The sequence below is a fragment of the Dendrobium catenatum genome, unplaced genomic scaffold (genome assembly GCF_001605985.2).
Source record: "Dendrobium catenatum unplaced genomic scaffold, ASM160598v2 fragScaff_scaffold_1381, whole genome shotgun sequence".
Taxonomy (NCBI): Eukaryota; Viridiplantae; Streptophyta; class Magnoliopsida; order Asparagales; family Orchidaceae; genus Dendrobium; species Dendrobium catenatum.
Genome location: NW_021319843.1, coordinates 352,694 through 379,741, shown reverse-complemented (window position 1 = coordinate 379,741; position 27,048 = coordinate 352,694). Strand labels below are relative to the sequence as shown.

The window sequence follows — 27,048 nt, the reverse complement described above, 5'->3', positions numbered from 1 at the left end:
ATATGTATTCATAGAGGAGGCATGTCGTTCTCTTCCTCTAGGATCTCCACCTCCGAATTTCTCCTCCCCCGCAAGGGGTTCGGATTTCCTCCCATGTCATGGCCGTCGGCGGTCTCTCTTACTTCCAATGTCGCCGAATTGATTTTCATCTCAAGTAGTTTCTTCAACATTTCCTCCATTGCGGTGAACTTCCCCTCCAACCTTTCATTGTTAGAGGTGATTTGATTTGAAGGTTGAAGAATCTTTCCTCCAAATCGGCTTTCAATTGGCCGACTTCGCCTTCCAAGACGTCAACCTTCTTTCCGGCCATCATTCTTCTCAAGATTCACGAAGATATTTTTCCGGAAACAAAACTCCCGCTGAAATTTCAGGATTTCAGCCGCCAACAGTCCCAAAAACGATGCTCTGATACCAATTTGATAGGAAACACTTGTAGTTTTCAAGTATTTCCTATTAATATTTGGAAAACAGCGAGAAAATAACAGAAATTCTGCTGTCTACAGTAGAGAACAGCAGAAAACAGAAGGATTTGAGTGGAAATCTGAAATAAAACCAAGCAAAACACTTGTATTTCACTAATAGATGAATAAAAACAGCAAGATACACTTGATCCTCAATTCATGAGGAGGATCGATCTCTCCCAAATCTCTAGACGCCGCTAGAGCCCAAAGAAAACCTAGATCTAAGAGATCTCAAATTTCAGCCAAATTCTAGATGCCCCAAACCCTAGAAAAATCAACTACTTAATGCATACAATTCAAAAGGAATTCCCTAAACAGTCCCCGCAATAAATTTCCCTCCTAAACTCTCTCAAATTTTCTTCCTGAAACCGTCCCGCAAGGCGCGCGTCTCGCGCGGCTTCCGCCCGGCGGAAGCTTTCTCCTCGGTTTTTGCGATTCGCCCGTGAACCGGTCCCGCCTGGACCGGCTGGACCGGTCTAACAGAAGAATTATATTTATTTATTTATTTTTTGCTGTTTTTACCAATTAGTGATAGGTTTGCTCGCGAACTCAAGTATTTCCCTTAGGGGTACTTGCCAACTCTAGTATTTCCTATCACATTCTTTTATATTTGTATGATTACGTCCTAGAGAGAATGAGAGGAAAAGAGATGCATTGATGGTCTGTAGACTGATAAGGGAGAGGTCATCATATGTGAGAGATGCACATCTGGTGTCCTTTAATAACCTGAGATCTACTTATAATATCATTCGACGATGGGTGATAATTGATAAACTTAGGAGGTAGACTTTATGATATCGCACATTTGGATCCTTCTTTGATGAACAGTGGACTGACTAGGAAGGAGACTTCATGATATGCTCATATTATATCCTTCTTATGTATTTGGGGGCACTCTTGCATGTTTTTTTTTTCACTTTCCATAAGTTTTTTTTTCTGTTTTTTCAGGTTGGTCGCTCAGGAAGGTTCGGTCACCTTGGTTTAGCAGTTAATTTGATTACTTATGAGGATCGTTTCAACCTGTATGATATCTTTATCATGGGCACTTTTCCTCTCTTAGTTCTTTTATTTATTTATTGCATAATAACCTTTATTCTATTGACAGTTATAGGATCGAGCAAGAGCTTGGAACTGAAATAAAGCAGATTCCTGCTCAAATAGATCAAGCTATTTACTGCAGTTGATTTGCGACAGTTTGTGCATCTTCAGCCTAAATGAATAAATCAGAAAATCTACTGTAAATTCCAGTTAATCTGGTAAGCTATTAAAATGTAATTTTTTCTAGATATCCACATTACCTTGCTTGCAAGTTGCAATATGAATTAGATTTACCATCCTCTTTAGTTGCTTGTCTACAAGCTCCACATATGGAGCAATTATTCTGTGCGGACGCCGGACGGTTCTCTCGTCCGATGTACCGAGCGCGGTACATTTTTGGGGCTACGTGGCGCATTTTAATTGATCTCCGAATGAATCCGAACGCGCACGTAATAATTTTTCTCACAATATGACATGCAGGATTTGGATTCTCTCTCTGGTGACCACTGCACTGGAGATATTCACTGAAAGCAAGATTTCCAGAGCAACTATTTCCTCATGTTTCTCTGCTCTAGATTGAGACCTCGGAGTTGGCACTAACAGGTTGTAAATCCAAATGTTATTTGTTTGAATTTTTAGTTATTTGGTTTGCAATGTCAGTAGGATATGTTCCAGATGTCTGATGCATTTGCCATTTGATGCTTTGTTTGAAAGCATTGCGTGTTTGCTGAAAAGTTACACGTTGAAATCTATTATTGAATATGGTTTTTAATGATTGAAATGTTGGAGATTTTCTTAAAATTTTGTTCACCGAGGTAACAATTAAATGCTTGGTTTGGGATATCTTTTGACTTAGAAAATTGCATCTGAAACTCCAGTGTTTGGGCAAATTATTACGTCCGGTGTCCGGATTGATCCAGACACCAATCCAGACGCGTCACATCACCTAAATACACCGGGCTCCAGTGTATTTTGGTGACGTGGCGCGTCTGGATTGGATGTCCGGACGTCCGGTGACCGGACGTAATAATTCGCCCAGTGTTTGACCACTGTTATGCATTTACCTTATCAAATGCAAGAAATAGGACAGAAAGATAGCTGCTGGAGATTGGCTAATATTATTAGTTAAAGTAAAGCAATCTTCCTTCAATATTTGTAGAAGCTTTAGCTTGGGTTTCTCCAAATCTTTTAAATGTTCTACCAAACCTTGGAGGAAACCGAGGAAGATAACACATTGGACAGTTTTTTTTTTTTAATTTATTTATTTATGACGAGGAACAGTTCGCTGCCTCCTGGGCGCTTGGTGGTCCGTAAACCCTGGTCGACCTGGCTGAGCGACCCACACCAAACCATCTACTCGGGTCCAACATTATCTGGTCCCCATTAAGGGGCGATTGCCGCCTGAGGGAATGTATAGTTTTTCTATTTAAAATTTTACAGTTTATATGGTTTTGGTCGGATCAAAAATAAAGTAAATAGCTGTTGTAGGATTAGATTGAGGTATTTAAATAATATTAATAAAAAAATCTTTGAGGGTAGGATTTTAGATCTTGAAATGTTGTATGGCCATGAGAAAGTTAATGTTATGTGGAAAATAATAATTAGTAATATTAAGAATGTTGTACAAGATGTGTTTGGAGTATCAAAAGAAAAAGGTTTTAATAGTAAAAATGGTTGCATTACCTCTAGTGGAAGATAAGATTAGAGAGAGTCGCCTTAGATGGCTTGGTCACATAAAATGACAGTCTTTCGATGACCCTATTAGGAGAGTATATGTATTAAATTTGTCTTATGTTAAGGTGGAGATGGTCCTAAAAAATTTTGGTTAGAAAATATTAAAAATGACATTTCTTTATTAAATTTAAATGAGAATTTGACTCAAGACAAAATGGAGTCGACTCCGCATAGTGGGATAAAAGCCATTTGTTGTTGTATGGTTTTTGCCATAAATAGATAAATTTTGGACAAAATTGGAGGTCCAACTGGTGGAATTTATTCATGCTTTGCCTTTAAATTTGATATCCATCAACAGATAAAGTAATTTTTGTGTTTAGCACATCTTATTCTTTAGTCTCTTCCCAACTATTATCTTTGGTGATTTGCATAGCAATTACTGTTACTCCTGATTTGCATTTATTTACATATGCTGCATTTTGGAAATTTTTTATGATCAAGTTTTGATTATGATGAGTTTTAAAATTTTCTAATGGTTTTTGTATTTAAATTATTATGATTATAGTTTTATTTTATATATAATAATTTGTATTCTTTTGTCTATCTTAATCAATAACGAAATTGTTGTCATTGTTGTTTTGTTTATCGTAATGGTATAATGATTTAGGTTTTGTTTGGGATAATTTTTTTACGGTTTCTTAAAGCAGCTTTTTAGTATAAAAATTCTAATTTTTATATAAAAAAATTGCTTTGAGAAGTAAAAAAAGAAAGTTGTGTCAAATAAAGAATTAGTGTAAATGATTTGATTTGGAGCTGATATAATTGAGGCAGGATTGGTCAACTTTGTGTTATTTGAGTCTAATTGCATACATTTGATAATATGATAGATTTTTAAAGATTTAATAAAGAAATTCATTTTGACGATATAAATTAAATTAAATTTTTATATAAATTAAAGAATAATTACAATAGAAATAATATGAAGATTATATTAATTATGCTTAATTACTTGAAATTAACATCTCATCTTATGTTAGTCTTTAAGGATCACAAAGATTTATTTTCTTGGTCCTTCAAATATTTAAAATATATTACTCTATAAATATAAGTTTATTTCAAATTAATTATTTATATTCGTTATGATTATATTGCAATAATTAACTTTAAATGATTATTATTAACAAAAAATTGCATTATTATTATTATTATTAACATTATAAGCAAACAACGAAGCCTTTGGCCTTCATAAAAGTCGGGTATGTGTAGCAACCTTGGCCAAATTTAATGCAAATAAAATTCATATCAAAACTAAAAATAAATTAAAAGAGGCATTAAAATAGTTAAATTTATTTTAGAATGAGTGTACTATATAAATACTTTATATTACATTTATTTCAAAATAAATTTTAAAATTAAAACTCATCTAGGGGTGTCAATTCGGGTCAACGGGTTGGGTTTGGGTCAAACCCGGAATAGACCCGCCACTATTCGGGTCAACCCGAGCCCGACTTGTTTTTAAAAATGGGTCAGGTTTCCATATCAAAACCCGACCTGATTCGGGTCCGGGTCAACCCGACCCAACACGAATGACACAGGGTTGACCCAAAATTGCTAATTTTCAAGTCAAAAATCATGTCAATCTTCGATTTTTGGGTCAAAACGGGTTAAAAACGTGTCAATCTCGAGTTTTCACATCAAATATGAGTTTTCGTGTCACTTTCGGATCAATTTCGGATTGCTGGGTCAACCCGAACCCAACCTGATTTTTAAAACGGGTTGTTTTGTTGAACCCGAACCCGACCCGTTTCGGGTTGACCCAAACTCGGATTTTTTCTGATCGGGTTTCGGATCGTATCAAAAATTAATACCCCTAAACTCATCTGACAGAAAACATGATCATAATGACCAACCCTATTTTAATCCGTTATTTATCCTCCAATAATGGCAGAGGAAGATAATAATCTCTTTTTTCTAAAATTTTGAGCGAATTAAACATAAAACTTACACACACAGGCCTCGTATTAGTAGCTTTAGGTTTTATTTGGAACAGCTTTCTTTCTGCTTTCTAAAGTTACTTTCAAGTACAAAATTTTCTTGAGCTAAAAATTTTTGCACTAAAAAGTTATTTTCAAAAGTAAAACGAAAGCTGTCCCAAACAAAACCTTCAGCTCTCAACCAATAAATCAAGATAAGCTACATAATGATCTCTTTCACTTAAATTCCAACTCTTCCAACTTCTGACTTCCAACAATTCTCAAATAATTACAGAAAAATGTGCATAAATAACTTCTGATTGATCTCAACAGAAACCTTTCATGTTTGAACCATCAGCTGATTTCTTTTGTCAGTCAGTATCTTAATAGCCATTCTCTTTTCCAGGAGATGCAAGATACTTGCAAAAGAAAATTATGGAAAAACTTATTGAAAAAAAAAAAATTTACCTCTCAATAGCCACTTAAATAAGTTTGCTCAAATATTGATAATGAAAAGGTACATTATGCATTAGCATAAACACTAGAAAGATAAACTAAAAAAAAGCTGAAATTTGATGATGGCAATATTAATCAAAATTATCCTCCAAGTTCATGCTACCAATGTTCCTACTGAATTTCCACTGTAGAAATATGAGCAAAGTAAGCATTCCTTCAGCTTAATCAGCTTTAAGAATTTACCATCTTGAACTGGAATCTAGACAATTGCTGTGGGATGGTGGAAATAACTGGGCCATATCTCTGCAAAAATACAAATATGTTAAATTATAAAAAGTCAATTTCAATCAATATGCCTGCAATGGTGTGTGGTAGGAGTGAGCAATCTAAGATTTCATTTGGACAGCTTCTTAAAGCAGCTTTTTAGCATAAAAATTTTAGTTTTTTATTTAAACAGCTGCTTTAAGAAGCAGTAAGAAAGTTGTCGCAAACGAAGTCTAAATATCTTCCTTGCAATCTAGAAGCAACAATCAAAGGAAAACAAATGCAGAAATCCTAAAAATCTCAGTTCTGAAAATAATTAGTATACAGTGCGGTTTGGTTTAATGGTTTTTTATTGTAATGTCATATGTTATTGATAATAAGAGGTTGCTTTGACCTTCTCTCTTATAACTTGGTAAGCCAATTGAACCGATATCTAGATTATCTCAATCTTGAAGATTTGAAAAAAAATAACATAATAATAATAAAACCCATTATAATTACATTCTTTATGGAAGATAAAATTTACCAAAACTTACTGCATTTACAAGATAATACAGTTATTTGAACAAAATTTTTATCTAGATAGCAGTATTATGTAAATTATATAGAGAAAAGTAGACCAAACATAAAATTGGAGAAATAGAACTGGCTGCCAAACATTCAAAATGCAGAAAATAGCAACAGCAAAAACAGGCGACTATCAGAGAACAAAGAGTATGCATTGACCATTGGATGTCTACAAGCACAATTAATCAATCAATTAATGCTAGCGATACTATATTAACCCCCTCTGAAGGAAATCTAAAACAATGCATTAAGAAGATGATTGAACTACAGTTACTCAAAACAAAGATTTAGACTTCGTTTGGGATGACTTTTTTATTGCTTCTTAAAGCTTAAAGCAACTTTCTAGTAGAAACCGCGACTATCAGAGAACAAAGAGTATGCATTGACCATTGGATGTCTACAAGCACAATTAATCAATCAATTAATGCTAGCGATACTATATTAACCCCCTCTGAAGGAAATCTAAAACAATGCATTAAGAAGATGATTGAACTACAGTTACTCAAAACAAAGATTTAGACTTCGTTTGGGATGACTTTTTTATTGCTTCTTAAAGCTTAAAGCAACTTTCTAGTAGAAAATTTTTAATTTTTAAACTAGAAAGCTGCTTTAACAAGCGGCATGAAAGCCGTCCCAAATAAAGTCTTAGAGACTATAATGAAGAAATTAAGACTTCAGTTTGAATGGCTTTCTTATCGTTTTCTAAAACAATTTTATAGTAAATAATTTCTAGTTCTAGAAATTTTTGTACTAAAAAACTGTTTTAAAAAGCAGTGAGAAAGCCGTTTCAAACAAAAGCTAAATCTTCATTTAGTTTAATTTATCCAACTTTAATTTTTGAAAAATAGTTTAGACCTGTATGCAAAAAAATATGCTTATAACATAAATATTGTGGAGTAAGGATTTTTCTATAACTTTATGTGCGATCCAACTTATGTAACAACTTTCATTTCTATATGAAAATATAAAAAAATTTATTATACGGCTCAATAAAAGCACAACTGCCCCGGTGAAGCCCGAATCAAAATGTTGCAGATTACTAAAAAGAAAAATCAATCTGATTACTTGATCTTTCAATCTCAAATAATACTATTAAAAATAATCACCTGGACATTGTCATAAAGTTCAAACAGCGGAACAGCAAGTAACTTCAAGTTCTTCGGTACAGCAAAGTATTCCCTCTCTGACAAGTGAACAACGAAAAGTTTCTTGCACTCCTGGAGAGAAAGAATCACCATTCAGGGAAAAAGAATGCTTACTTGCTACCATTACAAGGATTACTTAAATATAAATATATATATATATATATATATAAAATATAATATAGTGTACCTTTGGTTTGGTGATATGGGGAGGACAGTATGGGTACATCACAGTTTCAAAGTTCGGCCTCCACCAAACTGCAGCGCATTCTCCAATCTGAAGTCATCATTAAAATAAAATATGACTAAGGATCATTGCCGTTTGAAAAATCAGAGCACAAAAATTGCAAACATCGATTATGCACATCTTTGGTGGAGGGATTAAAATGCAAGGGTGGATTAAAAAATGAAAATGGTTGCTGAAACTTTAGCAATAAAATACTCACACAAAGAACTGCACTCAAATAAAAAAAAAAAGGAAGCGTATGTATCACAAGATAACTTGCAATTCAAACAAGATGTCTCCAAGATCATGCAGAAGTTTTGGAAAGAACGTTTATCATTGAGAAGTGTGCAACTATACTTATTAATATGCTTAATTCCTAAAGAATACATCAATTGATAGAAACATATGAGTGCGCTTTAATAAGCATGTCATCACACGGATCAAATTGGAGATGATTCCAAAAGTTGTGAGGGTTCCTCAGGAAGTTTTAAACTTGAAACATCATATCTTGAGAAACGTGTCATCATTTCAAATAATCTACACATCTTATTTAAAAAATCAAACCTTAAATGTCAACGTGTGCTCTGACAAATGCACCAAAATCCAAAATTTAAATTCCGAGAATGTTGCACAGGCAAAAAAAATAAAGAGTACAACACATGCATTTGTTCAATAAAATGAAGTTGGATTGTTAAAGACAACTTATACCTGCAGGTGGTCGCAAGATGTCTGATTAGATTAGTCAACGCATCGGGGAGGTCAAATATGCATTTTTACAATATGCAAGTTGATTGAGTATTGTTTGTGTTCATGCATTCAAATAAGTTGTGGCTGACATGTGTCTTTGTACTCTTGCCTATTGGGAGCAGTCTGAAATTATGATCCATGTAATCCTTCCACATGTAACTTTTTGTAATCGGTGATTTTGGTATATGATGCTGCTATATACGATTTTGTCATACGATGATTTGTAGCATATGATTCATACAGTCATAGTTTCTTTAATACTGATACACCATGTCTGTGTATATTTATATATAATAAAGTGTCACATTACTGAAAAGGAAAATGCAAATGATTCAGATAAGAATGAGAAAATGTCATGTTAGGTGATAGGCAAGTGGGGAAATACAACTCAGATGGTCAGTGCAACCCAGAGAGGCAATGCAACCTCAAGAGCTTCCGGGCTGTAGACTTAGACCTAAACATCTAGACACGACATCTTCTAAGGTTGAAAAAGAAATTAAGAAATGAATTGAAACGTATTTATGATTACCTGAAGCAATGTATGATGTACATTGGAAAACAACTGACAACGCATGAGTTACAGACAATGTATTATTTTTTCATATTGAACGTATCTAGCCTAATGTGATGATATTAATATTACATTATGCATAGTTCCTGCGTGTAGCAATAATTTCACATGTCACGTTATAACCATGTATGCATAATTCTTATTCAACGATTACATGTAGTTTTTCTTACATTCACTTGTTGATGCACATGTCAATTATTGTTTTCCCTATACTTGACTAACGTTTTAGAATCACATATCTTTATGGGGGTCATAGCTTTTCAGATTATCATTCTGAATATTATTATAGGAAAAAAAGTGAAGGATAAAGTTGAACCAGAATACTGTCAGGTTCAGTTTTATTTGAAGTTTAATTTTTTCAATACAAGGAGGTCTGGATTGAGATCACTAGTTTGCCAATATCCCATATTTTGATTTTTTTCTCTGTAACTTCTCTGTAAAAGAATTTTTTTTTAAAATGAAATTTTTGCTGGTTCTTGATGAGGACATCGGAAGATCAACGGTACGATCTAGAGCTTATTTTACTTTTATGTCTTATGTACTAGTTTATCTTATATTACTGTTTTTCCCATTTTACCCTTAGGAGTGGTCATGTAGTGTTGTAGCCCGAAGGGCGTTTTAGTCTTTGTTATTTTCCTTTTCATGAGGCCTATTTATAGACTAACTCTCTTGTATTAGAGGATGGTGATTGATTAATGAAAATTCAGATTTCTCTTTGTCTCCCTCAATGTTGAGTGTTTGAGAGAAGAAGGAAGACCCAAGGTGTGGGCAATCGCAATACCCGTCAACTTTTGGAAGAGTCCAAGGTTCGCGGTTCTACGATCTCTTTAGAGGAGTTAACCTGCTTCACAACCCTGCTGTCTAGCTTCTGTTCGTTCACAAATTGCCATCCAGAAGACTACAGCCAATTTCCTTGCTGTCCCACAGTCCAGAATTTTCTGTTTTGCTGTCCAAAATTTCTGGAGAGTCCAAACTGCTACCAAGGCTCTCATAGCTGCTGTCCAATCATCCCTGGATGCTGTCCAGAAGAATTCCAGCCGCAGAAACAGCAGTTTTGTTGCTCCAAAGTCCTCCAGCTGCTGCCCCAATTCGCCGAACAGGATCCAGGGTGCTGTCCAAAGGAAATTCCACCAAAGGAGGCGACTGTCCTGATCGGAAAGACCTTCTAGTTGCTGCCCCAAAGCCCTCAAACACAGGATTTGGTGAACTTTTTCCCTCACTCTTTTATTTTCTGAGTTACTTTCAATTGTCGGATTAAATGATTCACTGAGATAGTGTTAGTCCTCCACTAAAGCCTAGTAAATTATAGAGTTGTATGAGAGATCCTTCATAATATTAATCTCATTGTTAGTCTAGGGATTTCTTGTTGAAACTTTTCATGTATGCTATTTTAGACTAATTGATTGTTTTACAGTCTTAACCCCTATGCATGTGATTTAGCCTAAACTTGTCTTACCGCTCATTGTGTTTTCTTTTGTCGTTTAAAATCAATACAAAGATATAATTATTGTGGTCTCTAAAATTAAGCGTGCAAACTCTCTAAGTTAATCATCCTTGTATGAACGTTCTACATCACTTCTGCTTCTAATTGATGTTTAAGTTATGATGCCTTTTATAATAATTTTACTTTGAAGGAAAAGTGGGATATAACGTAAATATGTTTAGTCTCTCCTTTGTTGCATTTTATATTGATTTTTAATAGTAAGGTCGGCATGAGGCGTGACACTGTTAGACCGGTCCTCCCTGGACCGGTCCAGCCGGCCCAATCCAGTGGCCGGTTCATTTTTATCGGAGAAGAGGGCGGGCGAACAGGCGGAAACCGCAGGAGGGCGTGAGGTGGGGTCCACTTGAAATTCAAGTTGTTTCTTGGAGCCAAAATGAGAGGAAGTGCGGGAAATTATGTCCTTTTGTATCTATTTTGAATTGTATGCATTAAGTAGGGAGTAATGAGGGGTTGAGGGTTATGTGTTTTTGTATGGTAGTTTCTCTTGTTCTTCTTGTTGACTTGGGCTCTAGATCGTATTCTAGAGATTGGGAGAGTGCGATCCTCCTCTCGAATAGAGGATCCTTGTATCTTTGCTATTTTCCTTTCATCATCTAGTAAAATACAAGTTCTTACTTCGTGTTTCTATCGTTTTTCTCGTGTTTTCCCACTGTTTTGGCTGATTTCCTGCTGTGGACAGCAGTTTGCTGTGAGATCTTGGGCTAAAGTGATTAGGAAATACTTGGACCTATCAAATTGGTATCAGAGCAAGTCTTGGGACAAATCGTGGGCTGTTTTGATCAATTTCAGCGGCTGAAATTGTACCGGAAAGGGAGAAAATCGCTGAAATTTTTTTTCCAAATCTTGAGATCTTCTCCTAAATTGCAAGCCGTAGGAGATGGCGGCTAAGAAGGTGGATGCTTTGGAGGAGAGGATTGAAGGAGAGATAAATCAAATCAAGGAAACCGTAGAAGAAAGAATGTCCTCCATGGAAGGACAAGTGGCCGATCTACGGGATATGATGAAAAAGATGTTGGAGTTTCAAACCCAATCAGCGGCATCTGATGCAAAAGGGCCCGCAGCGAAGAACACCAACTCTGAAATCCATCGGGAGGAAGAGGAAGTGGAAATCGTGGAAGGGAGTAGGGGAAGACCTCATCTGGAGCCTTTCCAGAGAGAGGAGAGAGGAGGAAGGTATGTGGAAAGACAAGGCTATGGAGGTGGGGAACCCAGAGGGGCTGGTTGGGAACATCGGGGGGGATTTCAGGGGCGCCGGGAAGCAATTTTTGAAGATCGGAGAGGAGATTTTGAAGAGGGATTGGGACAGGGCAGAGCAAGGGAAGATCGGGATACGTGGGGGGGTCCAGGCACATGGGAGAGGGGAAACTATGGAGGATTAAGGGGGAATGGCGGGGATCGGAAGGTGAGAAAATTGAAAATGCCAATTTTTGAAGGGGAGGATGCCTATGGGTGGATCTACAAAGTGGAGAGGTACTTTGCTGTTAACGGATTGACAGAGGAGGAGAAGTTGTCGGCAGCGGGTTTGTGTCTGGAAGGGAAGGCACTCTCTTGGTACCAGTGGAGAGATCAAAGGAGACCTATCAGGAGCTGGGGAGAATTCAAGGACAGTTTGTTAGAGCGTTTCCAAACCGACCGGGGAGGAGACTTCTACGAGCAGTTCTTTGCCCTAGTTCAGGAGGGGTCTGTGGCAGACTATCGAGAGAGGTTTGAGCATCTGGCCAGCAGGGTGGAGCGCTTGTCCGAAACGGTGCTGGAGGGCAATTTTATGAAGGGGTTAAAGGCCGAGGTGCGAGCAGCGGTGAAGGTCCTGATGCCCAGAGACCTAGGGGAGGCCATGAAGCTTGCACAGTTGGTCGAAAATCAAAAGAATCTGGAAAAAGGAGCGAGGAGTAGTAGTAGTTCAGGAGGCACTTATAGGTGGACAACTACCCACCTATCCACCAAGGGAGCTTCCACAGGAGGGATGAAAGAAGTTCCATCCCTACATATAAGATAGCCTTTGGAACAAGATGAGTAGATTCATCTTCATATGACCTTGGATGTGAATTTGCAAGGAGACAGAAAGAGAAAATAATTCATAGCATTCGTAACATGCTCATGAAATAAAGTTAAATCATATAAAAATTTACCAGAATTTTCATTTTACAAGTATTTCTCCCAATTTACTGAAATCTAAAATAACATAAAATTTTATTGGCAAGATTTTATATGAATCTTCTTTCATACAATTAATTTCTTAAAGGTCTCTAAAGGAAATATTTTAGGATTCAAATATACCATTATGAAGTTCCCTGATTGAATTTAACTCTTATTCACATCAATGGTAGACTCATAATTGTTATAATTAATAGTTTGTTTATCAATGATTATTATCATGTAGATCAAATTGATCATGCCATCCAATCAAACGATACTAAGCAAACAATAAAAATACTAAAATGCCATTAGGCATCCTAATAGACACCAATAATGATTTATAGCCTGTTCTTAAATAATGAGATGATAATAAAATTGAAAGAAAACAATCCACATAAATATGATATGATTGTTAGGATGGGAAATATTTTCAAAGAAAACTAATTTAAACGGCTTAAGTATTAGTAGTGATGGTTCCGCACATTCGAATTCAACTAGATAGATAAAAAAGTTGAATTTCTTGTCTTCTACAAGGCAATCATCAATACCAATTTATTTAAAATACATAATTTGACTTCATTAATGAGTTTGAAAATCAAGAAATCAAGAAAAAAAAATTGGTTTCATTTTTTTTACTCACTGATATAAATAAGTCAAAGGCTTCATCAGGAATTAAATCAACTTGTTTAATTGATTCGACAATTACAGTATCCATTATTTGAATTACACATTCAAGGCTAAACTCAATGTCTGCTAGAAGTCCATATTCATATTAAGTTGTTTCTATTAAAAGCTTAAATACACAATCAAAATTAGATTTAAATTTTACTTTTAGTTTATGTTCGGATATAGTATCACTTTCAAATTAAAGAATACGTGTAATGGCTTCATACTCGATTTTCATTTTAGGCAAAATTTCTTACTCTTGTTTAAAGTATAAGCTGAGGTTCATCAATAAATTCTAATATAGGTGCAGATTTAGATACACTGTCTCTGCTGAGTCCCAAATCCCGAATAAAAAAAATTGAGGGTAGAGTTAGGTAGTCGACAGCTAGAGTAAAATTTTTTCGGACAATCACGACTCAAATCCTTCAATACATTATATTAATGCTAGTGTGTTCCCTGAAAGCGACGCGTTATATGTCTTAAATACAGCAAAAAGTGTGCAAGGGTCGCTACACCGACACCTGTGTGTAGTGTAAATAAGCAAGGGTTCTCACATCATGGATGAATGTGGACGAATGTGGACAAAGAAGCTAATCCATGGTACTATAATCAAGATTGGAACTTGGAATATAGGTTTTCTTACCAGCAAATTAAAGAAATTAATTAATATTATGATTCATATGAAGAAAAATATTCTATGTATTCGGGAATCTAAATAGGTTAGACAAAAGACTAAGGAGATTGATAGTTTAGGATTTAAATTATGATATTCAGGTACAATTTATACTAGAAATAGTTTAGGTCTGATTATAAATAAGATTTTAATATGATAACATCAAATCCTCATTTATTTCATCTTAAAAAGGTATTCATGAACTATAATGTTTTAAATGTACTAAATTTTATTATGCGTGATTTCTATATTAGTGTATGTTTAACATGCTTTAAATGAGAAGGTAATAATTGATTTTAAAATATTTAACCTAATTACTCATTTGATCTTTATCTTACTAGAAATTCTTGCAACTGGTTTTAAAAGATAATTAAAATATTATCCCTTTGGTGATTTGTTAACCGACTCAAATGTTAAGCTCTATTTCTAGTCATTTTTATATGACCTTAATTTTAATACTAATTTGATGAAAGACATCTTAGGAATAGGGCTTCACTAATATAGAATTGAGATTTATGCAAGATGTATACACGCACACAAAGAAAATTACAATTCGCAGCTTCAAAAACTTTAATTTAGGCAAGAATTAGTTCATATCGAAGTAAAATTAAAAAATATTTTTAATTTGCACCAAACAATAATTTAATAATTGCCAAAATATGAGAACGATTTATAACCCACAACACAAAATGAATTAGCATGTACCGAATTTGCCTAAAGCTCAGTCACACACATATATCAATGATAAAATTTATCAAATTGAAAATCTAGAAATCACACCAGTTGAAGCAGAGACATCGCCCCAAAAATACAATCAAGACTAGCAACACATTTAAAAAATCTATATCCAAAAGAATACACAAAGTTAAGAGATAAATGAAACTTTATTCAATAATTAATAGTAAAATTACATAACTTAAGGGTACAAATTAAAGAGACCAAAAATATTAATTTCTTAAAATTCACCAGAATATGGCTTAAAATTGCAAGTTTTAATTCATCCAGCTCTAAAAATAACAAATCTAATCTTTCCTTCCAGGCAGTTGTCTGGCTATCAATCTCAATTTTAGATACAATTAATTGTCTCTATTGTTGTAGACAAAGTTCTACAGGGAAAAATCCCATGAGGCAACTAACAAGCATGTGAAATTCATGTAGCAAGGAACCAAAGGCAGTTGCATATACGAACCAAAAGGAAAGAAGCTCATAAAACTTATATGCAAGGATCCGAAGGCAATGGCATCAAAGGAAAAAAGCACGTGAAACACTTATAGCAAAGAATCAAGGGAATCCAATCCAGCGATAGAAGGAAAACATAATATTTGTTGCAGCATGCAGGAAGGAAGAAACATCGGAACCGAACTTTGTGTGATGTTGTTTGAATTTATAATAACTTGCAATAGTATACTAAACAGTGTAAACCTAACAAGATAATCAAAGCACTGAAGAACACATCTAGGAGAAGGCTTATTCTTCAAGAAAGGAACAAAGTATTGAATTTTAGTTGATGCTGATTAGACAGGATCTATAACTAATAGTAAGTCCACTTCTGCCTATTACTCATCTGTATGAAAAAAGTAATCACTTGCAGAAGTTAGAAGTTGGTGGCTATTGCTAGAAATAGCAATGAAGCGGAATTCAAGATCATGGCTCATGAAGTTTGTGAAAGACATATTATAAAATCAATGATGATGTGCAACAACTAAACTATAATAAGTATTGTTAAAGGATTTGTTCACCATGACAAGACTAAACATATCGAAATTGATAGATACTTAATAAAAAAAATCAACAAGAAATTATCAAAGCAATCTATGCCCCTATGAAATCTTAATAATTGATATACTCATTAAAGCTCTTAATCAAATATTCAAATGTAATTTAACAAACTCAATTCCAAGTTAAGAATCATTAATATATATTCCCAGTTTGTGGGACAGTGCAGAAATTCTAGATTGGAGGCCACACAAAATTGGAAGGTATGATAATTGCTAAATTTTTTAAATAAAATCTGGAAGGAGATGATAGAGTGGACGAGGCGGACAACATAAATAAATGAGTTAAAAGCTGCAACTTTAAATCAGGAATCAATTATGGAATCAACCTAGAAGTGATAGCAATCAATCAAGCCATTCTCGCAATAGGGCCAGCCAAAGATGACGGTTTTTCAAGCATTTACTCCATGCGGACTTACTAAGGAAAATACAGCCATATTCTAAATAAAGGACACGGATTTCCTTATACTTGTTTCCATTTGAGGGAGGATAATTTTATGCATTTACTTTATGTTTTTTTCCTTTCTTTGCTAATGGTTAGACACCATTAGTCCTCATATAGGGCTACGCATCCTCCATGTACAGTATACCTTGGCTTGCTCATTGGAACAAGAAAAATATAGTCTCTCTTCTATGTTTTTCAACCCTATCATTGAAGTGTACGTAATTGCATAAAGTACACAAACATGGCGGGTAGATAGTTAGTATGAATAGTAGTTAAAAGCTACCTGGACTACATTGGGTTGGTGTGAATAGAAGAAATCGTAAACTCAGCAATTTCCAATCTAAGTTCTCCGATTGAAATTGGAGGTTAGTAAAGTAAAAAGCACGAGAAGTCCTAAAAGCCTATCAACAATGATGTGGAGTTCCAACTGTAAATTGGTTGACAGAAATGAAAGCCTGCGTCTTGGCTCCATTATTTTGTTTGTCACATTGTTGTGAGGTTTATCATGTATCTTCAATTTCTGCACTTGTAACATTTAGTGGTGCAAGTAGTGGTCCAAGTAACGAATCTAATAAGAACTCAAGAGCATTAAAGTTGTAAGTCACAAACCCATGGAAGAATGATGGAACATGTCTTCCATTGCCAACGCATCACCCAGTTATTTCAGCAAGAAATCAACACAGCTACGTGGGGAAACATAAGGTATGCTGAGCAAAGAATGTGCAATGTACAGTATATTACATCAAATATATAATATAGGTAAATTCTAGCAAAACTACCAGACAATTTTGTTGCTTTTACCCTAAGCCTAAGCTGAAGTCTTCATTTCTTTCTATTGGCCTAGGGAACTCAGCGGTCTGTAAAGGCAAACAGAGAAGGAAGGGGTGTGCTGGCCAAAGGAAGGTGAAGGAAATTTAGGGCTTGAGAGATAAGAAAATTCCAATTTTTCATAATTTTCATCATTGAATAATCTATAAATAGGATTTGAGAAGCTTGGGATTCGAATGAGAAGAGATTACTTTGAGATAAAAATGTTATGTCGGGGATAAATTGAGATTTAATTTTGTCAGAAAGTGGAATTGAATTTTAACTTGGAAAATCTGTTATTTAGGTAGTGTATAAACGAAAAAAAGGTCGTGGTGTCAGTAGTGAGATAATTTATCTGGAGATTAACCATCAAAACCTTCAGCTAGGTAAGATACACAATTTTAATTTCAAAAAGCAACATTCGATGTTAATTTCATTATCTGCCATATATGAAAATTTGAATATAAAGTTTATTTTGTTTCATTACAATCATGAAAAAAAAATCATAAGGTAGAAATGAGATGCATACATCTAGATGTTCGAGAAACGAAATTTTACGAAGGAGCTTTAAAAAGGCCATGAATATTGACATAATAGTAATGCGATGAATGATGCAAACTGTACAAGTAGGGAGATAAAGACGAGCCCATGGAAAAGCCAAAGGGTCCTTCAATTGGGATGTTTATGTCGACCTATAAAGGCAGGATAACAAAGGCAGACCTGTAGGGAGGTCAAAAGGTCTTCAGCACATAGCTTTTGAGTTATAGTGGCCAAATAAACTACTTCCACATGGATGATATATTCTAAAACTGAAGGAATAACTGTATATAATATATGTAATCAACAAAAAAAAGGTTGTAGATGGTTGGTTAGAAGTGTTATGAAATATGAATAATACCTACAACTTAAATGTTTATCTAAAGTTTGTTCCAAATTAGATATTTTGCTTATGAAGTACAGCAGACACTAATTCAGGTATTTCATATATGAAGGCTTCTGGTATCATATTAAATTAACAATTTAATATATAAGTAAAATCGTGCGATAATTATTTTTCGTCTTTAAATTGTTTATCTTGTTGAGTTTTAGCTCATATCCTGTCATGTTAAATATTATTTCAAGTAAGAAAAAATATAAAGTAGAATTTGAATAGGTTCAAGCCTGGATATTTTGGATGTACTGTTTTGCTGTAAATGGAATTTTGGCGGGCATATCCATTATGTTTTGTATAATATTTTTTTATAACATATATAGAATCATGAATTGTTTTAATAGCGTTGTAGATGAATGGATAATTAATAGTTGAAATTGTTTTCATTTTAGAGATTATTATAAAGTGCTAGATGGAATAATCATCATACTAAATTTTGATTTAGTAGAAATGATGTTATGTAATGAGTTAGTAAAGTGTTTCCCTGTTCAACTCACATTCACATAGATATTGAGGGGTTGCTGTCGGGTGTGACAACATCAATCTTAAGGAACATCAAAACTTGGAAAGATAACATCTTTTGTAGATCCTATGTTTTTAGGTTAAGATTATCTTGAACCTCTCAAACTCTTGATTCATTGTTTCATAAAAGTCCATCAAAAGAAACCATTAAATTCAGCCACTTACAGTTTATTCGGGATCATTCGCATGATTATATTCAATTTTTTGCATTCATCATAAGAAAAAAGAGATTAATCGCCATTAATCTTATCCCGATTAGTTAGGGCTACTTTTACTAAATCTCATTTTTCATTCATTCTTGTTGAATGTTGTCTAAGATGTTAAGCATGTTCTTTGCAAATTGTTGAATGTATATCCATATTACCTTAGGTTGTCCCTTGCCCTTCCTAATCCTCCAACACTAATTTTACCTATATGTCTAATGGGTACATTTTTCAATCTTATCATTCATTGTACACATCCAAATCACTCAAATATATTTTCAACTATCTTCAATAGATGTCACAATAATTGGTCATCTGATATAAAAATTCTTTAATTTATATTTTCTAGTTTTTCCATACAACCATCTAGATATGTTTATTTTTTTCATGCTCATCTTAGCCATTAACATCTTCTTTATGGCCCAATACTTGGATAATACAGCATCACCAGCCTAATTATTTTTATTTTTTTTTTTATTTTTGTATTTTATCCTAATTATAGTTTTATAAATGTCCTTTCAAGTCTTTATAATATTCTCACCCCATTTTAACCGCTTAGCTTTAACTCTAAAAATTACATTCATATCTACATTGTCTTTCTTGTGTCAATATATTCCTGAGATGTGGACACATCACAATTACGTATCACTTTATTTTTAGATAATAATGATTTAAATTATTATTATTAGCCCTATCAAAACTGCACATCATATATTAAGTATTTGTTCCACTAATTTTAAACTCAATATTTTTCTTTTTCTTTTTTGCATTATTCTATCTTTTCACTAATAAATAGATATCTCACTGACCAAAATTATATTGCCTACAAAAAATATTCGTCAAGACATCTCATTTTTAATATCTTTAGTTATAATTGTTAAGAGATTCATTCCATGTCATAAGTATTTCTCATTACAAACCATGCTAATAAATTGATTGGGTTTCTCTGCATATTGCAAATAGATTTCAATAGGATCATCAAACAACCATGATATATTACAATAGCATATGTGAAGTCGTTTATTTTAGTCATTACAGCTCCACGTCTTTTATAAAGTTGCTTCTAATATCAAATGTAAAAGTCCTAAGGATTTCCTGCTGTTCTCTTTAAATTTTAATTGAATCAAAAAGCAAAATAACACTAAAGGAATATACTAATGAAAAACCATACCTGCCAATTTGGCTGGTGAGCTAATGAATTCGCAGCAAGTTTACTGGACAGCTTCCTCTTTAAGCCCTCAATTTCTATAAACATCAATCAAAATGGTAAATTTTCATAAAACAAATATACAGGAAGTTGAAATTTAATAGAAAAAGCAAATTCTACCATTTTCTCCAGGTTTCAAGCGCCCACCAGGAAGCTTACAGAACGTATTTCCAATTTGAAGTAGCAGTATATGGGGATGGTTGTGTTCTTGTACCTAAAAGTCAAGAAATTTTGGTATACAAGAAACTGAAGTCTAGTAGGCGTCCCAAGCAGCCAATACATGTTGGATAAACTTGCATAAAAAAGACACCCGTGGAATAATTTATGAAAAATAAATAAATAAATATTAGAAAAATAGGACAGCAAGCTCCATTTGGGTGTCCAAGAAATCTGATCACCAGCAAGGAACTATGTCAAAGGAATTTTAGATACAAAGCAAGTCTACTTGAAATATACAGTTTAATTAAAAAAATTGTCGAAAAATGACATAACTCATAATCAAACACAATGAACTTACCAGAAGGATTGCTTCAACGCTCGTCCTCATTCCCTCCTTCATATAACTATCAAACAACCACAAATAAAATCAACTCAGCCATGATTCAAGAAAATATGCTTCACACAACCCAAACAATCAAAAGCCAAAAGATGATAGAAGAATAGATCCAAAGTATATGTCTTTGCACCAGACTTAAGTTTAATAGAAAAAAGGTGTTGTTAGCATTGTTAAATAAATGTTAAGCACTTCTATAGAATTAAAATTTCTATCCGGAGAGCCAAGAATCTCTAGAAGCACTAAACAGTGTTGTACATCCATCTTTTGTTAAGAAATTAACATATAACAGATAATACACCAAACTAGTTGTAGAAACAGTAATATATATGCATGAAAGAGGAAGAATAAGATAGGCACATCGACTAACAATATCAAATAAAAGAGGCTTTCCCTGGCTTTTTGAAAGGGAAGAATAAAATAGAATGTTTCACAAAGCTAACCCAAAATAGATGGGGGGACAGGACCAACTATGATGATCATGATGATGACTCCTGGTCAAAATTATCTGCCAATGCATCTTTTGGAGTTTCCTGTAAACTTTAGAGATGGGAAATAAAAAATTTACCCCTTCTAGACTAGAATGTCATATGTTTGTTATTTGATTGGGAGTTTGTGTGTTTACATGGTCGTGCTCGATTGCCATAACATAAGAACGAGAGATTTTTTGAGGGAGTCAAATAAATCTGAAGGCCATTTTTTGTCACTTCCTCAACTTCACCGACATTAACCCTAGTAACAAGGTCAGGAATCCTGCATCTGTGCAATTCCTCCATTCTAAGCAAGGGATTAATTTGTTTGTTATGCCTCTACCCAATTCAGGCAAGTCTTTGTTTGTTTAACAAAGAAAATGGATGTTTCTGGAAATGAAATAAATATCGACATCATCTTTTCCCTCTCTGCCTCTATGTTTTCAAACATAACCAAGCAAGAGCAATGCAATGTAAATGATCAGTATATTCATGGATGGGAAAGGACTGAAGCATCGATAATAGTTATACACTATGTTTTCCAGCTTGTAACGGATCCTTAAACAGTCACAGCCATCACTATGAGATTTCAAGAAATGAACAAGGAATATAACTTAAATATTTTCTCCTGATATGTTTACCTCTTTACCACAGCATTATCACGGCTAATGCTTTTAAAACATTGTAATGTAAGTTCTCGAGAATTTAATTATCAAACAATAATTTGTATGCTATATTTGGAAACTGCAAAACATATCCATAAAAAGGAATCATAAGTCCATTTAATCAAAGAAATCTACCACGAATAAGGCATCCATCCTTATTACTAAGAAGCGAGAAACTCAATAGCTATCAGCAGTTCCTGTGAGTTGACAAAGCTTAAGCTCAATAATGTTTATGACTCGATCTTGAGTAAAGACATTAGAAGATGTGAATCATGTCAAGGATCTTCATTTATTGCTTAAATCTTGAGAGCAAAGGAATAAGTACAAGAAGAAGCAACAATGCAGTTAAATCCAAATCTCAATGGAGAAACAAAACAAATAATCATAGTTGCACGTGCTAGTGGGGAACCAAGACTAGCCACATCAAAAGGACCATCCACAAAGGCAAAGAAATTTTAAATAAAACGAAGGCATGTATAAATGTTGCAAATGCATAGACATATGATGCACTGGTCCTTAGTGCAGATAGTTCTAAGAAGTCTTAGATCCTTAAGTCAGGCTTATCATTTCATTGTATTACACAATTTATAATGAACTATTTTGTAGGAGATTATGAAAAATTTTATCTTGCTAGTGGTGAAACTTTTGAGTATTACAGTAGTTAGTAAAGTGAAAATGCATATTGATAATAGGACTATGTGAAAGCTTCACAATATGAGGCATATTCTTGATTTGAAGATGAACCTGATCTTAATTGGTCAGCTTGGTGAAAAAGGTTATGCCTCAACCATTCTACAATAATTTCTAGAAGGCGACTAAGGGTGCTATAGTGATAGCCCCACAAGCCAAAGGTGGCATATTGTACATGATAGAACTATATTAGTTGAAGCTACTATCAAATCAAGTGTTGAAGATTCTAAAGGTTTGTCGTGGACAACATTTCTGTCAAGTGGCAGCTTATAAGGGATAGGTGGTCATTGCAAGTCACAAGACAAAAAATATATCATGATTAGGGAGTAGCATGACAGTAGACGAAAAGTTATGGTAAAGTCTGTCAAGTTTACTATGGTTGATTGAGAGGGGGTGCCACAAAGAGATGTGATGTAGGACTAGGTATGATTTAAATGAATGAGATAAGAACTTGCACGTTTTGAATAAGAGCAATAAGAGTTAAAAACATTAGCTACTAAACGATAATAGAAAACAAAAGGGAGGTGACTTCGCTTAGGCCAAATCACACGCTAAAAGCTAAGAACACCAAAACAATTAGAATTTCAACATATGCGAATTAAGTAGATTTTTAATAGCAACCATAGGTTAACAATAAGATTAGAATGCATAGAAAATCAAACTCATGCCCTACGTTTACTAAGCATTGGCAGATAGCTTAGCACGGTTCCTTGCGCTTGACTCGCAACCTACAAGAGAAGAAGATTATGAGAAAATTGAATAGGAGGAAAAAGTTCATCCTCATCGTGGAACGGTGGTAATTTTCCACTGAATGGTGGAAAGCTGCTCTTCGATGGCTTCGGACAAGGTGAAGATGATACGATCCAAGTACTCAGCGGAATTGTCTATTTCTGAATTGACGTCGAAGAAAGGCGACCGGATGATGTCGATGAAGCTGTGTTCATTGTGGACGAAACCAGAGTCAAGATCGGGATCGGCCATGCATCTATTTCGTAGTGTTGAAGTGTTGTAGACGACGTCCTTTGCTCTCCTTGAACATTTCCCTTGAGAGAAAGAAGTTTCTCTCAAGAATTCAAGTAGAGGAAAGGGTGAGAGGTGGCCGGCCAAAGGAAGAGACTTGGGGAAGAAATTGGTTTAGATTTTGGGGAAGAAGGATGGAGGGAATTAATAAATTCTTTCCCCTAATTAACTATTTAATTTGGAAAGGATTTAATGGAGATTTGGAGAGAGGAAGGGGGCGGGTAGGAGAGAGGGAGGCACTTTGAATTCTTCCCAAAGAGAGAGGCTTGAAGTTTGGAAAGTATTCAATTAGGGACCATGAAGGTGGGTCGGCGGCATAGAGAGAGAGAGGGAGGTTTAGGGAAAGAAATAAAGCTTTCTACATTTAGGATATTAAATTAGGAAGGAGGGACCTCATTCAAATTTAATTTAAAATTCAAATAGGGTGGGAATTGGAAACTTTCCTAAAATAGAATTTTTATTTTAGGTAATGAATTCAAATTCAAATAGATTTGAATTTTGAATTAATTGAATTACCCAAAATATAAAGGCCTAATTAGGAAGGCTTTAATTGCAAGCATTGATGGGGAAATTCCAAGGGAGGCCGGCGACTAGGATGGAAGTGCCGCCAGGTTTGGGTGAGGGGAGATGGGGTCAGTTGGGAGGTGGGGAGATTGGGTGTTAGCCAAAGGAGAAGGGGTGGGGGCTTGTGGTTGGCCGGCAATGGGAAGGGTTTTTGGAGGTGGCCGACGGTATGGGGGACTTGGGTGGGCCATGGGATGGAAGGCAAGGGAGGGAGAAGGATGAAGAAGGAATAAGGAGAAACTAGCCACAAATCCGGACTCTTCCAAGATTGGTGGGTAATCCACTTCCCTCTCCAAGGGATTTCTCTCCAAAGACTTTCAAGCTCTCACAAGAACTTAATGTGCAGAAATTTGACTATAATTCATTCATTACCTTCAAAAGAAACATAAGGGGGTTATATATAGCCTCATACAATGAACAAGAAAATAAAAGACGACATAGCCCTTAGGGCTTACACATGAAAAACCCTTAAGGGTAAAAGAGAAATACAACTAAAACAAATACATAAAGCAAAAGAATAAAACAAATACATATCAGGACTCAAAAATAGATCGGCGCGATCATGGCGGTAGATCGTCAGTCACGTCTATGATATACTTTTCATGATCTGATGTCCCCATCAAGATGTTTCTCTCTCAGGCCAACACATTAAAAATTAATCTACAAGAGCTTATTATGATGTGTGGTCCTCAATTTCCTCATGTTTCTCTCATGTAAATTTGATTCAATGTCATTTTAAATCCATGAAAATATTAGATAAGATTTCAACCAAATTATATTTTAATTTTCAAGTATAGTGGCTACCAAACTCAAGACTAAATTCACACCTTAACTAGCTTTATACCTACCACCTCATGAAATCAAAGGTGAGATGTAATTCTCAACTTTTTCTTGTAGATACCATCATGTGAAACAATGAACTCTCTCTGTTCAAAAGGAAGAGGTTGATGGTGATCCGTAAACTCATTGGTGGAAAGCCTTAAGTCAAGCATCGAAAGCAATGCACCTCTCTCAGTTTAAGAGCAAGTAGTTAACAACAAGACTATTGTAGAGGTTGACTAGATGGACGCCAAACCTTTTGGTGACCGACGGTTTTGACTAGCGAGGGAGAGTAGCTAAAAGTTATAATGGCCAATGACATAAGTCAGCAAGGAGAACAATCGCTAAAGGAGTGTGCGACCAGTGGTTTTCTTACATTTTTTAAGATAAAAGGAGCACAATACAACACAAGGAAACATAATATCTCAATTTAACAAAAAGAGGATTTACATACATACCACAAAATTATATCTTTTTAAAAATCTAACATTTAAATCTTTCTACTATTGAGATAACACTCAAATCTCTAAATCACATCAAAATACTACTAATATTTACTTATTTGAAGAAAAACACATATTTTCATGGATATACTTAGATGTAATTTAGACGTCAAAGTAGGATATAAGTAAATATATGAATTTAGATGTTATATATGTAAATACATAAGAATTTTGTGGTATGTATGTCCCCTTAACAAATTTATACCTTATGTTTTACAATTAGGGTGTCCTATCCTTCAAATATAGCACAAGGCAATCTATGGCCATTATTTTGCACCACCTCTCACCTCCAAACCAATTCAACAACATTGAGTAATGTCGAAAGCCACCAGTGCTTCGAGGATTTCAGGTTTCTAATCTCGGCATCTCTTTCAAATCGCAAAAGCGATAACCGAGAAACCCGATATCCAAAGTAGTCCAATAATTCCAACTCACAAAACCCAAAATATACTTGGCTTGAATGAAACAACAAACAAACAAAGCAGATAAATGCCTCTCATCATTTCCAATAATTTTAGAACAAGAAAAAGGGTTTTTTTTTCTGGGATCCCGTCGAACAGGAAAGCTAATAGAATACTAATAAGTACACAATTTAAATGCGTATGATCGGAACTCCTACGATCCATTGTTTGTTGAGGGTGAAAGGGGCTCACTTCACTTTCATTCGAGCGAGCCGATCGGCGACGGAGGTATCCTTCTCCATCTTCGGCTCCTTCATCCCGAAAGTGTAGCTCGAGAGGGGGTATATGTTTACCACGGGTGAAGTCGGGGATACCATCTTCCCTTTTTCGCTCTGCTCAGTTGCTTCCCTCTCGCACTTAACTCCACGCTGTCTGAGTTGAGGGCCTCCGGACAACAGCCAAGCAGAAGATCGGCGCCGCCGCCTGAGAAGTTTGCCAGTGTCGCGCTTGGGTTTGATGGTTCGACTTCGAGCGTGGAGGAAGAAGGCCTACAAAGAATAAAACATTAGGAGGGTTGGAACTTGGCAAGTAAGGATTAAATGACGGGGGATTTACATAAATATCATCTTATTTCAGGTTATTTCTATTTTTAATATCTAAAATTTTAATATTATATATCTATCACCTATACAATAAATATAAATACATAAAATAAAATAAAATTATTAAAATTTGAGTGACATGAGTGATAAGAATGAAAATATATGAGTGATATATTTGATATTAAAATCTTGGAAGATTTACATACATACCACTTAATATTATGCTATTTACATATTTGCGACCTAAAACTTTAATATTACATACATATCACTCATAGTTCATTTTCATACCAAATATGAGTGGTATAAATGAAATATATGAGTGGTAGGAAAGAAATATAAGTAATATATTTGATATTAAAATAATATAGGGTGGTATGCATGTAATATTAAAGTTTTAGGTGTTAGATATGTAAATAGGATGTTATAAAGTGGTATGTATGTAAATTTCCCTAAAATTTTATATGAGTGGTAGAAATATAATATTAAAGTTTTTAAATGTTAGATATATAAATAGCATGAAATAAAGTGGTATATATCTGAATCCCTTTTTTAATAATAAAAACTAAATAATTAAACAAGTTTTGTAGGATGGATTTGATTTTATCCGCCTCATAATAATTAAAATCAAATAAATATATTTTATATGCATTTTATTGAAAAATATGTTCCAATATCTTATTCGGATCAAAATAAGAAAATTATTTATTCAAAGTTCATCTTCACCAACCTTCAAGATTGGAATAGTTTGACATATGTTTGAATTATTTTGC

At 34.5% G+C, this 27,048-nt stretch overlaps 1 protein-coding gene and 1 long non-coding RNA gene across 2 annotated transcripts; one reads left to right on the top strand and one right to left on the bottom strand.

Annotated features, from left to right (window-relative positions):
• The first annotated feature begins 1,332 nt into the window (after positions 1-1,332).
• On the top strand, positions 1,333-2,300 carry LOC110098882. Its single transcript, XR_002303400.2, has 3 exons — positions 1,333-1,483; positions 1,567-1,717; positions 1,980-2,300. It is a non-coding gene; the product is annotated as an uncharacterized LOC110098882 (long non-coding RNA).
• Positions 2,301-5,598: 3,298 nt separating this feature from the next.
• Positions 5,599-26,050, bottom strand: LOC110098885 (pre-mRNA cleavage factor Im 25 kDa subunit 2). The gene is made up of 7 exons (XM_020825831.2): positions 25,926-26,050; positions 20,506-20,551; positions 20,109-20,202; positions 19,953-20,026; positions 7,766-7,852; positions 7,540-7,650; positions 5,599-5,905 (listed from the first exon to the last, which is right to left on the bottom strand). Exons 1-7 carry the CDS (start codon positions 26,048-26,050, stop codon positions 5,834-5,836), a joined length of 609 nt encoding a protein of 202 aa, XP_020681490.1. The 3' UTR covers positions 5,599-5,833.
• Between the last annotated feature and the right edge of the window lie 998 nt (positions 26,051-27,048).